At 40.5% G+C, this 17,588-nt stretch overlaps 4 protein-coding genes across 27 annotated transcripts in view; 1 reads left to right on the top strand and 3 right to left on the bottom strand.

Annotated features, from left to right (window-relative positions):
- Positions 1–408: 408 nt before the first annotated feature.
- On the bottom strand, positions 409–2,378 carry Acsx3 (Acyl-CoA synthetase X3). The gene is made up of 3 exons (XM_002138055.3): positions 2,173–2,378; positions 1,593–2,110; positions 409–1,533 (listed from the first exon to the last, which is right to left on the bottom strand). Exons 1-3 carry the CDS (start codon positions 2,314–2,316, stop codon positions 576–578), a joined length of 1,620 nt encoding a protein of 539 aa, XP_002138091.2. The 5' UTR covers positions 2,317–2,378; the 3' UTR covers positions 409–575.
- Positions 2,379–3,643: 1,265 nt separating this feature from the next.
- Acsx2 (Acyl-CoA synthetase X2) lies at positions 3,644–5,881 on the bottom strand. The gene is made up of 2 exons (XM_001360011.4): positions 4,900–5,881; positions 3,644–4,840 (listed from the first exon to the last, which is right to left on the bottom strand). The coding sequence occupies exons 1-2, from the start codon at positions 5,553–5,555 to the stop codon at positions 3,871–3,873; spliced, it is 1,626 nt and encodes a 541-aa protein (XP_001360048.3). The 5' UTR covers positions 5,556–5,881; the 3' UTR covers positions 3,644–3,870.
- An 896-nt stretch (positions 5,882–6,777) lies between these two features.
- On the top strand, positions 6,778–9,066 carry LOC4803281 (luciferin 4-monooxygenase-like). The gene is made up of 3 exons (XM_001360010.4): positions 6,778–7,414; positions 7,477–7,994; positions 8,059–9,066. Exons 1-3 carry the CDS (start codon positions 7,271–7,273, stop codon positions 9,014–9,016), a joined length of 1,620 nt encoding a protein of 539 aa, XP_001360047.2. The 5' UTR covers positions 6,778–7,270; the 3' UTR covers positions 9,017–9,066.
- Positions 9,067–12,181: 3,115 nt separating this feature from the next.
- GluClalpha (glycine receptor alpha 1) overlaps positions 12,182–17,588 on the bottom strand; it is a 42,353-nt gene continuing 36,946 nt past the window's right edge. For 5 of the 24 annotated variants that reach the window (XM_033378286.1, XM_033378294.1, XM_033378290.1 and 2 more), the window contains 5 exons: positions 17,114–17,293; positions 15,779–15,884; positions 14,331–14,489; positions 13,216–13,332; positions 12,182–12,933 (listed from right to left, as the gene is read on the bottom strand). In XM_033378286.1, coding sequence (XP_033234177.1) covers positions 12,924–12,933; positions 13,216–13,332; positions 14,331–14,489; positions 15,779–15,884; positions 17,114–17,293 — 572 coding nt within the window. In that variant the 3' untranslated portion in view covers positions 12,182–12,923. Of the gene's footprint in view, positions 13,333–14,330; positions 14,490–15,777; positions 15,885–17,113; positions 17,294–17,588 lie in introns of all 24 variants that reach the window. The other 19 variants (XM_015182924.2, XM_015182931.2, XM_033378325.1 and 16 more) reach the window with 10 other exon arrangements.

Here is a 17,588-nt window from a genome sequence, read left to right as displayed (position 1 = left end):
TCTGTTAGATCTCACTATAAAACGTATATCTCAGAATTTCGCCCCACCTCCTTCCGCCCCCACAAAGGGCGAAAATCTGTTGCATCCACAATATTGCAGATTCGAGTAAACTAAAAACGCAGAATCATAGAGAATGACCATATCTATCAGATTGCTGAGTCTGGATCAGATCAGATAATTTTAATAGCCAACAGGAACAAATCAATTTGCAGTGGCTACGCAGCGCGTGACGTCACGCTCAGACTGATTTTCTGTCTCTCTCGCACGCACTTTTTGTCGTGTCGTTAAATATTAGCGGCGTCTGCCGGAGGAGAGCCATACTAACTTAGTATCGGGTATAAATGTAGAGTTGCGGTGTCCGCAGCAACTCACAACGTTCCCACTCGTTTCAAAATAATTTCTGGTATATTTTTGAGTCTTTCAGATATGTAGATCCTCCTTTGTGACACAGGTACACATAGATATGTATTTGTTTAGTTAAAGAAAATACTAAAATGTATGCAAATATACACATTTAAAATAACCTAATGGTTATTCAATTCAATTAACAATTCCTTGTTGTATCCTTCAATCATTTAATTCCGATCCTTAACTTCCAAGAAGTACGCCTTGGTGGACATTCGATTCGTTTTGCCATTGGGACTGCGCTTCAGATCCTCCATGATGATGGCCCCGCCATTCAAATGCTTGTACTTGGCATCCGTGTGGCCCCTCACATAGTCCACAATGTCCTGGGCTTTCAGATCACTCCCCTGCCGCTTGACAACTGCGGCGGCTGCCTCATCCCCGTTGATTGGGTCCCAGACGCCAAAGACACAGACCTCGGCGACGTCTGGCATTTCGGAGATGATCGTTTCGATGTCATTCGGATAGTACATGATGTTCTGGAACTTCAGCATGTCCTTTTTCCGCTCCACAATGTACAGGAAGCCATCGTCATCCATGTAGCCGAGGTCCCCCGTGTGGAACCATCCGTGGGAGTCGCGCACTTTGTGGCTTTCCTCAGGATTGCCGTAGTATCCCGCCCAGTGCTGGCCATTGCGGATGCACACCTCCCCGACCTCATCGCGATCCAGGGACTCGCCTTCTTCCGAGATTATCTTGGCCTTCAAGCCACTCACCAGGCGACCCACAGAGTTGGGCTTCTCATCGAAGTGATAGTTCATGGTCGCCATGGCCCCCAATTCCGTGAATCCGTAGGCGAAATGGAGACAGTCGCTGCTCAGGCGACTCCTGATCAGATGCTGTGTCTCCACGGAAGCCCTGCCTCCTCCAAAAAGGTATTTCCTGATGCTGGAGAAGTCCGTGGACTCGAATTCCCGAGAATTTACCATCATGGCCATGTGGGAGGGCGCTTGCAAGATCCACGTGATCCTGTACTCCTCGATCAAGCGCATCATGTAGACCGGATCGAAGACATTATCCGCGAGAATCCTTGTAGTGCTGTAGACTCCCGATGTAACGGTTGTCAAGAGCCCAGTGATCCAGTCGAGGCTGCTATGGGTATACTGAATATCCGCGGTGGTTAGGTCCCTATAAATGCACGAAAGGATGGATTGATATCCGAGAGATTGTATCTGCAATAAACTTACTGGCTGCCGGCGAGTATCTGTCGACTGTTGGTGATGGTCACCGCCTTGGGGATGCCCGTGGTGCCCGAGGAGCAGAGTATCGCCAGAGTCTGATCGATGCCCTGCTCCAGTCGCACGGGCCGAAAGTTCTCCTCGATGGGGGATGAGAGTATCTGCTCGATGGGTGTCGATCCACCCTCCGGATGGTTCCGCATCGTAACGATCTCCACATCCTCCATACCCCGTGTGGCATCTCTCACTTTCTCGTACTCGTCTCCGTCGCAGAAGATCATCCGTGGGTGTGTGATGGAAAAGAGCTTCTCGATGGTGCCCCGATCGTAGGCGATGTTCAGCGAGTGGAAGGCGATGCCGTTGAAGAAGCAGCCATACGCGACGGCAGGGATATGGCTGGTATTCCTGGCTATAATCCCCACGATGTCCGACTGGAGGAGACCCTTCGATCGCATATACGAGGCCACGCGCATCGCATTCGAGTGGAGCTCCTCTCGGGTGAGGATTGTCTCCTCTGTGGTGGATATCTGGAAGATGCAAACACATGTATCTCTCTCTTGTGGGATAGATGGATGTAACAGATACTCACTTGGGCAATCAGCTTTGGATGCCTCCGCATCTCATGGAAGATAATCTCCCCAATGGACAGATCCGGGGCAAAGTACTCTTCGATCTCCGATCCACACCAGATCTTGAGATCTCCTTCGTATGAATTTGCGGGAGCATAAGGCATGGCCTGCAATTGTTCTATCAGGTCGTCTGCTGCTCGACTGGTGACAAGTGGCGACTGCAGTCGCGTTTTTATACAATTTTCGCATTGTTTCTGTTTGCCTTTACTGGATATGGGCTTTACTTAGCACACACTTACACTTTCAGCTTACATGCACTTTCACAGTTAAGTTTTGATTACGGGCGGCACTTGATTCCAGAGCAGTTGTGCCTGTGTGCCGTGCGCGATCTCAATGAATCTGCTAAATGCATGACACAGCAAGAGGCAGGGGCAGGGGCAGGGGCCGCTGCATCGCTGCATATTACATCATCATCATCGTCTGTGGAGGCTGCTCTGCTCTGCCTGCATGACTAGACGGGAATTGGGTGTTTTGTTTGCGATTTCATCGCGTGCTTATTAGAAAATTAACTTCAATCTTCGATTGGAAAATGATAGGCTAGAGCAAACAGCGGCAGGGTTCTACTAATACTGAAAGATACAGATACTTGTTTCACAGATACAAATAGGTATCAAAAAGATACATGACTTAATCGCTTAAGCTGTTTTTTTTCTAATGGGGTTTCTAATGCAATCAGATATTGGTTTGAACTGCTAGATATTTCATTCCCATTAAGCCATTGTAGATACTTGAAGATACTTTATATATACAAACTTTATTGCAGATACTTGAAGATTACTTTATTTATTATTTGAATTGATGTACATCTGATTTCTTTAGCACTTTTCTGCCAAAAAAGTATCTTTTTGTAACATTTTTAAAATATCCAAAAAATAGTTTTTCATTGAAATCTTTTAATTTTTTTTTTTTTTTGTATTTCTTTGGTATTTTATTTTTGGTATATTCAGTTTAAAGTTAGCATTTTTTCAGATATTTTTTCAGTATTTTTAAAGTTGTTCTTTTAGTATTTTAGTATTCAAAATATCCAAAAGATTGTTTCAATGAAATCTTTGAATTTTATTAGAATTCTTTTTTGTATTTTCTGCTATTTTTCTAATTTTTTTGTTTGTATTTTTCTGGTATTATTTCGTATTTCTTCTTAGCTTTAGTTTTTTTCAGTATTTTGGTATTTTCCGTTAAATGTTAGTATTTTTTCAGCTATTTTTCGGGTATTCTCAATGGAGGAGGATTTTAGGAATTTTTTCTTTTACAAAAACTCTTTTTACTCGACTATTAGGATTTTTTTTGTATCTTAATGATAAATTTTATTTATTGGGCATCCAAAAGATACAATATTTATTCATTTAATTCAAGTATTTTTAAACGCATTTCTGTTTTGCCAAAAGGTATATTTTTCCAGTGGCATTTGGCGTAATCTTATGTGAAATTTTGTATTTGCATTAGAATGTATCTTTATTTGTGTGACAGATACATATTACAGTGCAAAGTTTAGATAGTATCTACGTAAATATGTATCTTGTGAGTGCAAAGTGCTAGCTGCTGCCGGCTTATCAAAGCCCTCCTCCCCCCCTCCCGGCCGCTTTTACACTTCCACTTACATTTTGTATCTGTATCTTTTGAATAGTGAAACTCATTGTTGCGTATCTGTGGGGGCCCATCTAAGCGCTGGAGGAGGAGGAGCCCCTCTTTATGTAGTTTTCTCTGACCGCCGAACGATTGACCTTTCCATTGGCGCTCTTGGCCAACTGCTGCACGATCTGCACCCCACCGTGGAGATGCTTGAACGGCACGGTGATGTTGTCCCGCACAAAAGCCTCCACTTCGAAGGCCTTGATACGGCTTTCAGGACGAAGGACCACCGAGGCAGCGGCCGCGTCGCCTTCCTGTTCGCGCCAAAGGCCAAAAACGCAGACCTCCGAGACGTCAGGCATTTGGGCGATCACTTCCTCGATCTCATGCGGATAGTACATCATTCCCAGATACTTTAGCATGTCTTTTTTGCGCTCCACGATGTGCAGATAGCTGTCCTCATCAAAGAAGCCCACATCGCCGGTGTGGAACCATCCTGCGGGGTCCTGCATCTCTGCCGTGGCCTTGGGATTGCCGAAGTATCCGCTCCAAGGCTGTCCATTGTGGAGGAGGATCTCCCCCACGCCTTTGACTGCCAGATTCTGACCCGAGCCATCGACAACCCGCACGCGAATGTTGGCCATCAAACGACCCACTGATTCGGGCTTCGATTGCGTGTCGTAGTTGTAGGACACGAGGGCTCCCAGCTCCGTCAGCCCATAGGCATTCCGCAGGATACCCTGGCCGTGCAGGAAGGACTGCATCTTCCTGAGGGTCGCCACAAGGCAGTGGCCGCCCGCGAACAGCAGGTGCTGGAGGCTCCTCAACCTTTGGGCCTTGGTTTGCGGACAATTGGCCAACATGGCCACATGGGAATTGGCCATAATACACCAGGAGATTTCATGCTGCTCACAGATCTCCAGAAAGTGCCCAGGACTAAACATATCGCTAGATATCAGACGGACAGTGCCATAAACTCCAGCTGTCACTAGAGAAATGAGTCCCGTCAGCCAATCCAGGGTACTAGGGGCATACTGGACATCGTTGGAGGACAGGTAGCTGTGCAGAAAAGTATCTTTAAAGCGTGTTCTTGGAGGGTATCTTTCATTTGTGCATACCTGTGGCACTCGAAGAGCTTACGGCTGTTGGAAATCGTCACCGCCTTGGGGGTTCCTGTGGTGCCCGAGGAGCAAAGGATGGCCATGGTGCGATTGATGCCGCCAGCGAACTCTGAGGGCTCATAGTTTGGACTGAGAGATGTTTTAAGTATCTCTGGGATGCTGGCCACTTGGGGTATCTTTCCATTTACTATGAGAACGATGGCCCCCAACGCCTCGGCTATGTCCTTGATCTTCTGGTAGTCCTGACTGTCGCAGCAGAGGATGCGGGGCTTGGTGATGTGGTACAGATCCCTGATGGTCTTTTCCTCGAGATTCGGGTTCACGGCATGAAAGGGTGTGCCGTTGAAGAGGCAGCCATAGGCCACGGCTGCCACATGTGTTGTGTTGCGGGCCATCAGACCCACAATATCCGTCTCCATCGTAAACTTTTGTCCCCTCAGATAGGCCCCCATTTTGCAGGCATTCTCCAGCATCTGGCCACGCGTTAGCCTCGTATTATCCGTGTGGGATATTTGGAAAATCCTCTGCGGCCCCCGCCGGAGCTGTCGAAAGATGATCTGTCCAACGGTCAAGTCTTCATTGTAGAGTCCCTGCAGCCGGGCACCGCTCCAGATGTGCTCCTTCGGATCGTACTTCGTTGGGGAATGCAACATTTTTCATTCAAAATTTGGATCGCAACTGGCAGAGGCTGCCCGGCAGCGGCTCCTATTTAAAGGTCACGCAAAATTGGCAATGGAATCGGAATTAGACGGGTCTCGGCAATTTAGCAGCAGTTAAAGTGTCCGGATATAAGTATTTCGACGACAAAACGCTTTCGCTTGACACGAGATGTATCTTTTTTTGTTGCTGTCAGCACAGCATCCAATGATCAGATGATTATTCATACAAAGTTGTGTAATGGTTCAGATCAGGCGTTTATTGAATAAATAATTGTCTTTTGGGGGGTTAAAAGGTGTCTTAGGGAGTTTTAGGGGAGTTTGTATCTTCAGTATTGATAGAATCTCAAGAAGAAGGTGTTTTCTTGCTTATTTTGGGGAATGCTTGGGTAGTATATTTTGTGAAATATTTTTAAATATTTTTCTAGATTTATTTTGTTTATCAATCATTTTTTTATATATTTTTTTTTTAATTATTTGAATTTAAATCCACTTTTTAATAAATTTCCTTTGGCACCAGTGGCGCCGTCTATTGCTTCACTTTGGAACTAAGCGGAGCCTGGCGCCTTTTTGCTGAAAAAATTTTAAAGTTACGGCGCCACTAGAAAGCGGCAATAAATGAAACCTGAAAACCACAATTTTGCAACATTCTACTGCAACATATTCTCATTCTGATATTCGCAGCAAAAGTATATGTTGCGCAGCACCATTTTTTCTTGGCAACATGTATGGGAAATGAGGTTGGGGTCAATTTGCAGGGTATCAAAGAGGGTCGGGGCATTGCGACCCATGTAATGTACAACGAGGTGTATATTTATGAGAGGTGAGGAATTGGAAGCCTGTGTACCCCCTCTTTTTTGAATATACAAGTGTTTTTCATAGGATTTTCAGTAGAATTCATTCACTAGGCTCTGCATCTTTATCCATAAAAGACTCGAACGAACTGGAAGGTAGGTCGGTTGGCATTCTCCTCGCACCCCAGGGCTTCCACATTCATAGTTATTTATAATTTGTATAAGAATTCGCTTGAGGAAAAGTCGTACCTTGCTCATCATTGCAGGGTGTCCAATTTTGATCATATGTTCAAGCATATCTTCACAAAATATCCAATAAAACATAGAGAAGATATTCTTACAAGCGAATCAATCAATAGATACCCTTAAATATCCATATCTTTAGATACTTGCACGTTATCAGACCTTTTCCTAATACTTTATTGCAGAGCATCGCAATTTTATAGATAGCCCCACAATCTCCAACAGAGATACGATTGTCATGCCGTAAACGCTGCTCCCCCGCAGATACCAGATACAATATACATACATAGATGCCTACGTATAAGAATGATATCGCAGAAAGTTGGACTTGGATTCCCAACATGTAATGCGATAAGCAAATGCAGAATATGACCTGTTTTTTCGGAGCACGGGACCCATGACTTTTTTACGAGCATTACCGCGGATTTATCTTCATAATTTTCCATTCCCAGAACTTTGTTGTGATGTGATGTTAACTTCGTAAACAGAAATGGTGAAAGAAGCGAAGCCTTGACTTTGGACCAGTCCCCTATCTTCCGTTACGTTGCAATCTGTGGGATTACGTATCTCTTGGTTTTTTTTTTGTTATTATTTGGGTATAAAAGAGCCTCGGCACTCGGGATCTATTAACAGTTCAGTAAAACAGTTGAGAGCCAAGAAAAGTGCACGCACGGAATGCCTTACGTCCTAGCAAACTCCTACGATGCAGATCTCAAGATCTGGAGTGGATCGGAGATCGAAGAGTACTTTGCCCCGGATCTGTCCATTGGGGAGATTATCTTCCATGAGATGCGGAGGCATCCAAAGCTGATTGCCCAAGTGAGTATCTGTTACATCCATCTATCCCACAAGAGAGAGATACATGTGTTTGTATCTTCCAGATATCCACCACAGAGGAGACAATCCTCATCCGAGAGGAGCTCCACTCGAATGCGATGCGCGTGGCCTCGTATATGCGATCGAAGGGTCTCCTCCAGTCTGACATCGTGGGGATTATAGCCAGGAATACCAGCCATATCCCTGCCGTCGCGTATGGCTGCTTCTTCAACGGCATCGCCTTCCACTCGCTGAATATCGCCTACGATCGGGGCACCATCGAGAAGCTCTTTTCCATCACACACCCACGGATGATCTTCTGCGACGGAGACGAGTACGAGAAAGTGAGAGATGCCACACGGGGTATGGAGGATGTGGAGATCGTTACGATGCGGAACCATCCGGAGGGTGGATCGACACCCATCGAGCAGATACTCTCATCCCCCATCGAGGAGAACTTTCGGCCCGTGCGACTGGAGCAGGGCATCGATCAGACCCTGGCGATACTCTGCTCCTCGGGCACCACGGGCATCCCCAAGGCGGTGACCATCACGAACAGTCGCCAGATTCTTATGGGGAGCTAGTGAGTAGATCTAGATCTGGAGAAGTGTCTGTAGATTTCTGATTGGTTTCCCTTTGTTTTGCAGCTCCCTCACCACCTCGGATATCCAGTATTGCCACAACACCCTCGATTGGATCACTGGCCTCTTGACAACAATAACATCTGGAATTTTCAGCACTACGAGGATTATCGCAGACAATGTCTTCGATCCTGTCCACATGATGCGGCTCATAGAGGAGTACAAGATTACCTGGCTCATACAGGGACCCTCACAGATGGCGCAAATGGCAAATTGTCCTGAGTTTGAAGGCGCCGACTTGTCGAGCATCCGTCAATTCGTTTTTGGAGGTGGACGCTCTTCGGTGGAGACCCAGAAACAGATCAGAAGTCGCTTGAGCAGCGACTGTCTGAACTTCATGTATGGATTCACGGAACTGGGAGCCATGGGTACCATTAACTATCACTTTGACGAGAAGCCCAACTCGGTGGGAAGAGTGGTCCCAGGCTTGAAGGCAAAGATTATCAGCGAGGAGGGCAAATCCCTGGGTCCCAATGAGCTTGGAGAGGTATGCATCCGTAATGGCCAGTATTGGGCAGGATATTATGGAAACCCACAGGAGACTCGTAAAATGCGTGACCCTCAGATGTGGTTCCACACGGGGGATCTAGGATACTTTGATCAGGATGGCTTCCTGTACATTGTGGAGCGGAAAAAGGACATGCTGAAGTACCAGAACATCATGTACTATCCGAATGACATCGAAACGATCATCTCCGAAATGCCAGACGTCGCCGAGGTCTGTGTCTTTGGCGTCTGGGATCAGGTGTACGGGGACAAGGCTGCTGCCGCTGTGGTGAAGAAACAAGGAACTGAACTCAACGCTCAGGACGTTGAGGACTATGTGAAGGAGCGCACAGATTCCAAGTACAAGCATTTGCACGAAGGTGCCATCATTGTGGAGGATCTCATACGGAGTCCCAATGGCAAAACGAATCGAAAGGCCACCAAAGACTACTTTTTGGAGGTCAAAGAGAGACAGTAGAAGGGGAGATCTTTTCTTTTTGAATAAAATCTGATATTTGATAGAAAAAATTGCAAGATTGTACATGCAGCAGCGCCCCTCGGTGACAATTTTTAGTAAAAAGTAGGCGTGCTTATGCTAAGTCTTTGTCCTTTTCTGAAAATACGACTATCACTTAGTTTACTAGCACCACGCGTCCTGCATCAGCGCCCATCGGCTCGATTTTATTTAAAATTTCTACATTGAAAACTTTTTGAGCACTCTGTTGAAGGAGTTGTTCTAGGAGGTCCAGGAGTCTAAGATTCTCTTTCTTTTCCATAATAGAAGCGCTAAGACATGTCACGCGTTATGCAGTACCGCCCATCGGTTCGATTTTACTTACAATTTTTGTTTTTTCTTCTTTTCCACTTATTAAAAAACTCTTTCTTTGTATTTTTCTCTCATATTTCTTTTGGTTTCATTTTTATTTATAAACATTTCACAAACATCTTTTATTCTTGTATTCCTTTTGGGGGGAGGGGTCTTACACAATTTTCTGGCGTTTTTCTTTTGCATTTTGCATTTTTCTTTTGCTTTTCTTCGCGGGTCGACAACAATTATTTTCAACTATTTTTTGTTTTGTTTGTTTCTTTTTTTTGTATAATTATTCTACTGATTTTGTTCGCTTTTGGGTTTGATTTGCTTTCCTTTTTTGTTTGGTTTTCTGTTTAACTTTTTTCTCTCCTTCTGGCTTTCCCTACTATTTACCTGGATTTTCCTTTTTAGGGGGATGCACTAGAGCAAAATTCATGTTTTCCGATCTTAAGACTACATTTGTGTGTGTGTGTTGTGGGTGTGTGTGTGTGTGTGAAAGTGGTTTTTCTTATACAATTTGTTGCTATAATTTTTGTTGGCTGTAAATGTGTGTTCTGTGCGCTTTTCGTCCACTTAGAGCTCTATAAAGTAAGGTGATTTTGTTCTTCTTTCTGATTGGTATTTCTTGTTGTCTTTGTTGGTATTTACAATATCTCTTTTTTTTGTTTTCGTGTCATTTTGATTGTTAGAGAACTTCGCTTCTCGGCCAAGAAGTTCTTTATTGGAAGATATGTGTCATATGATCTTTATCTAAAGTTTTCACTTGGGATTTCTGTGCAGCGATTAGATTCGATTTCGAGTTCGATTTTTGTGTGTTGCAAAGATTAAACATTTCAGTGTGGGAAAGTGTTGGTTAGTGTTGGGTAGTGTCGATTGCTGTGTGAATGAGTGGCCTTCAGTGGTAGGTTTTCCTTTCTCTCTTTCTTTCTTTCTTCTGTTTTTGTTAGTATTGTTTAATGACCCTTTTCCTTAGTATCTAAAACCATACATTAATCTTATCATCTATACGTCGGTTTTTTTCCCGTTAATTCGCTTTTCTGTTATTCCATCTATTACTCCAAAACATTCAAGTCTAAAGTTGCCTCGTATTTACAATCTGTGTGCTATCGATTGGACTGCCGCGCTGCTGAACAATTTGCCTATTGGAAATACGTAAATGATAATTGACAAAATCCGAAGAATCGACTAAACTGAAAGCAGCACACAACCAAAGTACCCCCCAATCCATGGAACCCCCACTATAAATAAATGCCTAATTGTTCATCTTTATACTTTCTTACTTCGATCGATATATTGTATCGATAACATTGTGGTGTCGTGTTGTCGTGTTGTCGTGTCGTCTTTCCTCTAGTATTTCTTCTATTCTTCTTGCTTCAACATTTATATGCTATCATTTAAAAACCCTGTATGTTCAATAGCTTTTTCATTTACATTACGACTATCGCTATAGTTATCGTTTGTTATCGTTATCGTCGATGATCGTTTTGATCGATCTTCTTCGCTAGCTATTAGTAGCTATTCATTTACATTACAACTATCGCTATAGTTTTTCGTTCGCCGTTATCGCTGTACGAGTATTTATTTACTAGCTATCGATTCATCTTCGATACTCTTTCGACTAATGTTTTTGGCACAACTTTTACAACATGTATGCATCTATCAATATGTTATCGACTTAACGAAAGTGATCGATGATCGATTTTTATCGATTCATCGATTTATTTAGAATTTTTCCTTTTACATTTAAGTTTTTGTATGCTTATGTTTTTTTGTTTTTTTTAATGACAACAATTATTATGCATGGGTGCTTTTTTGTGTGTAGTGTTTTTTTCTTTCTTTAATATTAGCACAAGTTGTTTATTTGTAATCTTTCATTGATTTTTGATTTTCATTTTTGGTTTTCTTTAGTTGGTAATTTTCTAATTTCTCTTCTTACCTTTTAGTTATCGAAATGATATTCAAAGCAAAAGTGATCGAAAAGCATTTCCAAACAACTTAGGAATAAAATCAAATGTGAAACAAGCTTTCAAAATAACAAATATTTATAAAAACTACAAAAATTACAAAGAAATTTTGGTTTTAGTTGAAATTTTTTTAAGTGTTTTACTGGCTGTATTTTTTTTTTTTTGGTTTGTTTTGTTTGTTTGTTGTTATTGTTGCTATGTAGAATTCAGTTAGTACTTTTGTTAGTATTTTTAGTATTTTTTTTTGTTCGCTAAAAGTTAAAGCTGTTTGTGCATCGAAGAGGTGGCAGAGGGCGGGGCTGGGTGGCAGAGGGAGGATGTTCTGGAAGTGTTTATTCGTATGAAAAAAGGCACTTAAATAACCAAAAAAATTTGGTTGTTAATTTTTTGGATTATTGGCAAAGAACTCTCTCTATATGGTAGTGGTGGCTCTATATATCGATTCGATATTCGATTACGTATTTGTATTGTCTGTTTTTTAATTGGTTTTAGTTGTTATATATTCTTGTATTAGTAACTCTACTTAAGGAAAAAGGGGAAATAAACTATATCTAAAAAGGGGAGCCAGCTGCTTGGGACCCACAATACATAAGGGAAATGTAATAAAAGTCTAATTTTTAAATCAAATAAGAATTCGGGACTACGAGTATTCCCTTTAAAATTGCTTTTTTTAATATTCAATATATTGTAAAACTACTTAAACAAATGCTCAAAACTCGAAAGCAGGCTTTTAAAGTATAATTCTAGGAATTCTAGGAAAAAACGGATGCAAAAAATACCCACCATTTTTTACCATATCTGTTTTTTTAGCTCTTTAATAAATAAACATACTTCTTGGTTTTTTAGGTTTTTGTTTCTTTTCTGAGTGTGTGCTTTGCAGAGGATTTTCTTCCTACGATTGTTTTATTCGATAGCTTCTTTTCGATGAATGAACATATAATTGATTGGAATTTTTTACCTAGAGTTTTTGTTCGCTTGGCTTCCGCCGTTTCGGGTTTATCGACTAAACTTAGTAAATATCTACACAATGCTCTTTATACAATTCGAATTTTGTTTTTAAACTAGAGATTTTTGGTTTTTTTTTTTTCGCTTAAAACTTATTCGTATTCATATTAATATTCATTCGTATGTACAAAAGATGGTCGTTGGTGTACGACCTCAGGATCCTTGGATTAACGGATTTAGGGCTAAACTTAAGAAATTTCGTTTTAAGTACAAATCAATTGTGTGTAATTTTTTTGTTTTTTTTGTTAAATTTAAATTTAATTTTAATTTTTTTTTAAATTGATTTTCAACTAGTCTAACTCAAAACAATTGTTGTTTCAGGGTGTGTGTGTCGTGTTGTGTTTGTGTTTTTTTGGTTTTTGTTTTATATAATTATTAATAACATTAACTACTATGCAGTCACACTTTTGGATCATCAATTGAGCTTAAGAATTAACTTTATAATTTTTTCCATCATCCTCAATCGAATTATCATTTAAATCTTTAATGGAAGTGCCTCGAAGCCTTGCCTATAACTCTGATTCTGTCTCTGTTCTTTGCGGGGGCATGCCCCTCGTTCTCTCTCTCTGTCTCACGTTTGGATTCTACATAGCCGTGGGCGGTCCTTAGAAGGTCCTTTTTCATTTGAAGTTTGTTCACAACAAATCAGTTTGGAAAACACAAAACGCAACACAAAAAGAGCATGACAAATGAATCCAAATGGGAACCAAAAGTTAGTTTGTGGAAAGAATGGAAAAAGAATTGAAAGAATAGGTTAGTACATCACATTTTTCATGTGTTTTTCGGTTACATTTTGCTGTTTGGTATTTTTTTTTTGCTGTTTCGTTTTTGGTAAGTTTTTTTTGTAATCGTATCAAGTAATTAAATTTAAATTTAAGTATTGGCAACGGCATTTACTCATCCTCCTCCTCCCTGAAGAGATAGGTGCTCCAGTAGACCAGGTTGAAGAGGGCAAAGACCAGCGGGAAGGTGATCCGGGATATAACATCGATTCTCTTCGATCTAGAACATTGTCTTTGGATAAATATTCAACAAGTACGAAGAAAATATATATTAATTGATCATCTAAAGATTGGCTTTTTGATTTGATTTGTGATTACTTTTTTTTCGGTTTTTCAGTTTTATTTTTTTCTTTTTGGTTTTTTTTTTTGTTTTTTTTTTTTGGTTTCCGAATTGTTTCAGTTTCAAATTTTCATTTCTCATTTCAAAATTTGTGTCTTTTGGCAAAATAATTTGTTTGTTTTAAAAATGTTTGTGTGTGAGGCGGTGGCGGCGAGGTGGGGCGCGTGTGACGTGCTGGAAAATCATAAGTGCAAGGGGTTTGGGTGAGCGGCGGGGGTGGTGGTATCTACAGAGGGCGGGAGCGGGGGTTCTCGGGGGCGGGATGGAAACGGGGGGTTGTATCTACAACACAACATTCGATTGATTGATTTTCAAAACAAACAAATCACACTCAAGAAATTATTTCAAAAGTCACAAAAGCAATAAAATGTTCACTTTTTAAGAAATTAAAAATTTACGAATATATATATTTTTTTAGTTTTTGTACATTTTTTTTTTTAAATTTAAAACTTTTCTTTTTTTTACTTCACTTTTTTTTTCTTCTTCAAAATTTTGGCAACAAAAATGATCAGCGAGCAAAAGAACTCAAGTTGTTGTTTAACAAACGGCAAGCAAGCGGCAGATTTTTCGGGTGTTTTTTTCACAGGAGTAGTCGGAATCAATGAGAGAGACTGTATTGAGAGATTGTTGTTGTTTTTGTTTTGGTTTTTGTTTGATGTGATAGCAAAAAAGTCAACAAGAGTTAGTGAAAAGAGAATATAATAGAGAATAGTAGTAGTACACATGTTCACAACATCAAAAAGTAAATCCATCAACTACTATATGCACAACACACAGATAGAACTAAAGTATATTTCAAGAGATCTACTAGGCACCCCGCCACTGCCTACCGCCCGGCCGGTTGTCAGCGGCAGGGGGTAGGGGGCGGCGATGCCATGTATCTCAGTTACCTTGTGGGGAATTTCGATAGCCAGGTCTTGCAGCAATTGGGTCGCTTGGGTGCCTGCATATGCACCTCGCACTGGAGACGCTTCTCGAGGGCCAGCGGATCGCCGGGATGGCGCACTAGCGGTTTCTGTTGGCCGCCACCGCGTTGAAATTGCGATGCCGTTTGACATGAAACAAATGAGGGGTTCGATGGTGGTTCGATGGTGGTTCGATGGGTTTTTTTTTGGTTGGTTCGAGCAGGTTTGTTGTTCAGTGGGTGGTGGTGGTGGTGGTGTTTCAGGGGGCGGGGTGGTGTTGAATGCATTCGCATTGGCATGTGCGTAAATTTTATTTAATTTTCGATTTAATTTTCATTGCAATTTTTCCAATTCAATTCCCGGTCGAGTGGTGGTTTTGCGATGATTCGGTGCAAGGTTTTTGCATATATATTTTGTTTGGTTTTTGTTGTTTATTTGTGGTGTGGTGGTACACGTTTGAAAACAGTTTTGGTTGTTGGTTTTTCGGGTGGTAATAAAGAAAGAGGCAAATATAAAAGGAAATAGTTGTTTTAATAGTTTTATCATAGCAATTTGTTTCGTTTTAGCCAATTCGACGTTTCGATGTTTGTTGTTTCGAAAAGGAAAAACAAATGATGGCAATTACTGGTTGGAGGGGGGCTTGCTATTAGACCCCCAATTGGGGATTGGGTGCAAACAGTTCATCTAATGAGAAATTAAATATCTATCTTCCAGGTTGGTTCCTAGCTATTCTATATCTTTAAAAACGGACTCGACGGATGTTACTCCTCTTAAAGCAACAGATTTGCGAGTTTTCTGCTATTTTCCTAGGATTCTTGTTACTTTTCGGTGTTTCCTAGTATTTTTCTGGTAATTTCTGGTATAGTTTGTTTCTAGTATTTTCTGGTATATGTCTAGTATTTGTGTATGTATATATTATATTTATTTCCTGTTTTTTTTAGTATTTTCTGTTAATTTGATAGTATTTCTGGTATTTTTCTAGTATTTTCTGGTTTCTTCAGAGATGTTCTGGTATTTTTATTTTTATTTTATATTTTCTGGTATTTTCCCAGTATTCTCTGTAACTTTACTTTATTTTCTGACATTTCTGAACATTTTATGGTATGGTTTTCTTTGATTCCTTCAAAGATCTTCTGCTATTCGTTTAGTAATTTTCTATATTTCTTCAGTATATTTTCTGGTATTTTTTTTGGTATTTTCTTTCAATTTGATAGTATTTTTTGGTATTCTATTGTATTTCTTTCCTAAAGTTTAAATTTTCTAGTTTTTTAATTTTTCTTCTATTTTCTGCTATTTTTCTAGTGCAAGGCTGAAGCTTATATTTTCTTTTAGTTTCTGGTAGTTTCCAGTTCTAGTTCTAGCTTTTCCCCTCCCCACTACTCTAAAGAAAAAGAATCGAGATAAAGAGGATAGTATATCAAGAGGTAAGTACCATTGCGAACGTTGCATTGCTATCTGTATCGAGCAGATCTGAAGCGGCGTCCAGGGAGGCCTGCTCCAGATCTCGGCGCTTCTTTTTCATATTCTCCTTATGCATGTCTGCGGCCCGATCCGTATATACCATATCGTAGGATATATAATGTTGCATGTGGTGATGAATAGATGTTTACAAGAATTTATATGTTCCACAAAAAGAATGTCGAGTTGTTTTCGATGGTGTTTTTTTACATTTTACAGTTTTAGATGCATTGTAATACACACACACACACACACACGCACAGTAAGAACACAGTTATACAGTTAAACAGCAATAGTGAAAGAGAAAGAGACAGACAGAAAGAGAAAAACAGAGAGAGATAGTCACACAATACAGAAAAATACACGTTTAAACGATTCGAAACAAGTTTTCATCAAAGAAATTTGAAAAAATTAATTAAAATTAAATTTTATTTTTATTTTTTTTTTTACCACACACATTATTGTTTATAGTTAATACAAAAAGTATTTGGTTTTTATTTACAAGCATTTTTTTGTTTTATTTTTTTGTGATACAACATCGAAGAACCGAACAGAAAGCAAAATTCATCGGGTTGTGTTTTTTTTTCAAACGCGTTTTTTCGTGGGATTTTTGCAGAAGTTTTTGTGTGTGGATGGTGGATCATAGGGTATATGGGGTATATTGTATAGGGATTGATGGTTGATGGATGGATGGATGGATGGTTTTTGGGAGCGGAATGAAAGTAAGAGAGTAAAACAGAAAACTTGGATTAGTATAGATTCACACGTAGAACATCATTGTAGTTGTTGTTAGATATCAAAAAGATGAAAATTAAGTAAACAAAAAAATATTACACATATCGAAAGTTCTACGACTAAACATTTTTTGTTCAGATATAAGGCTATATATATATATAGACACATATGTAGGGGCGGGTTGGGGGCTTCGGCTCAGATTCGGCTCCTGCCCTGGTTGTGTGTGGAAGGAAAAGTGTGTGAGTTTTGTGTGAGAGTCAGTTCAAGCGCCCCAGAGTTGTGTTCATTCTTCAGGTCACAGGGTTCTGTGTTCTCTTCAGGTCAATCGATAGACAGATAGGTTGGTTGTGTTACTGGTTCTTGTATGTACACTTAACGGCAGAGACATATACATACATACGAATATTATACGTATATGTTTTATGGGTAGTAGTAGTAGTAGTATTGGTAGTATTATTTCACTCGAGTTACAATAAAAAGCAACAGTCAAAAATAGTAGTATAAAAAAAGGAAAAAACACCATCGATTAATTAACATTTATAAGGTTGTTAAGAAGCATATCAAATCTCAATTACTAGATTTATTCGAACCTGAACGGGATGCATAGTTCACTAAGGCAAACTCAAGCAATGCCCCGAACACGAAGGTCAAACAGACGCCGGTCCACACATCAATCGCCTTCGTATAGGATACTGGTGGCAGTGATGCATTTATGCCCGATGTTTGTGTTGCCATGGTCAATAGAGTGGTGACACCTGTGTGACAGATCCAAAGGATATGATTAGATATTCGATTAAATTAGAGATAATTTTGTAGATCAGAGAGAGAAAGAGAACATCGAACATCGAACAGTTACAATAAAACATGTTGGAAGTATACGGGAAGTGTTTCTTCGGCTTCGGCTTCGGCTTCGTCTTCGGCTTCGTATTGGATGTTGCCTCGAACATGTTTGATCGCTTAGGATCTCAGGATCGAACCGTTCTCAATGCTGGTTCGCTGTTGCAGACACATGTGTCTAGTGGAGTTGTTGTTGTTGTTGTTTTTGTGGAG

This window comes from Drosophila pseudoobscura, chromosome 2 (genome assembly GCF_009870125.1).
Source record: "Drosophila pseudoobscura strain MV-25-SWS-2005 chromosome 2, UCI_Dpse_MV25, whole genome shotgun sequence".
In the NCBI taxonomy this organism is placed as follows: domain Eukaryota; kingdom Metazoa; phylum Arthropoda; class Insecta; order Diptera; family Drosophilidae; genus Drosophila; species Drosophila pseudoobscura.
Note: the sequence above shows the minus strand (reverse complement) of the source record. Positions and strands in the feature narration are given on the sequence as shown.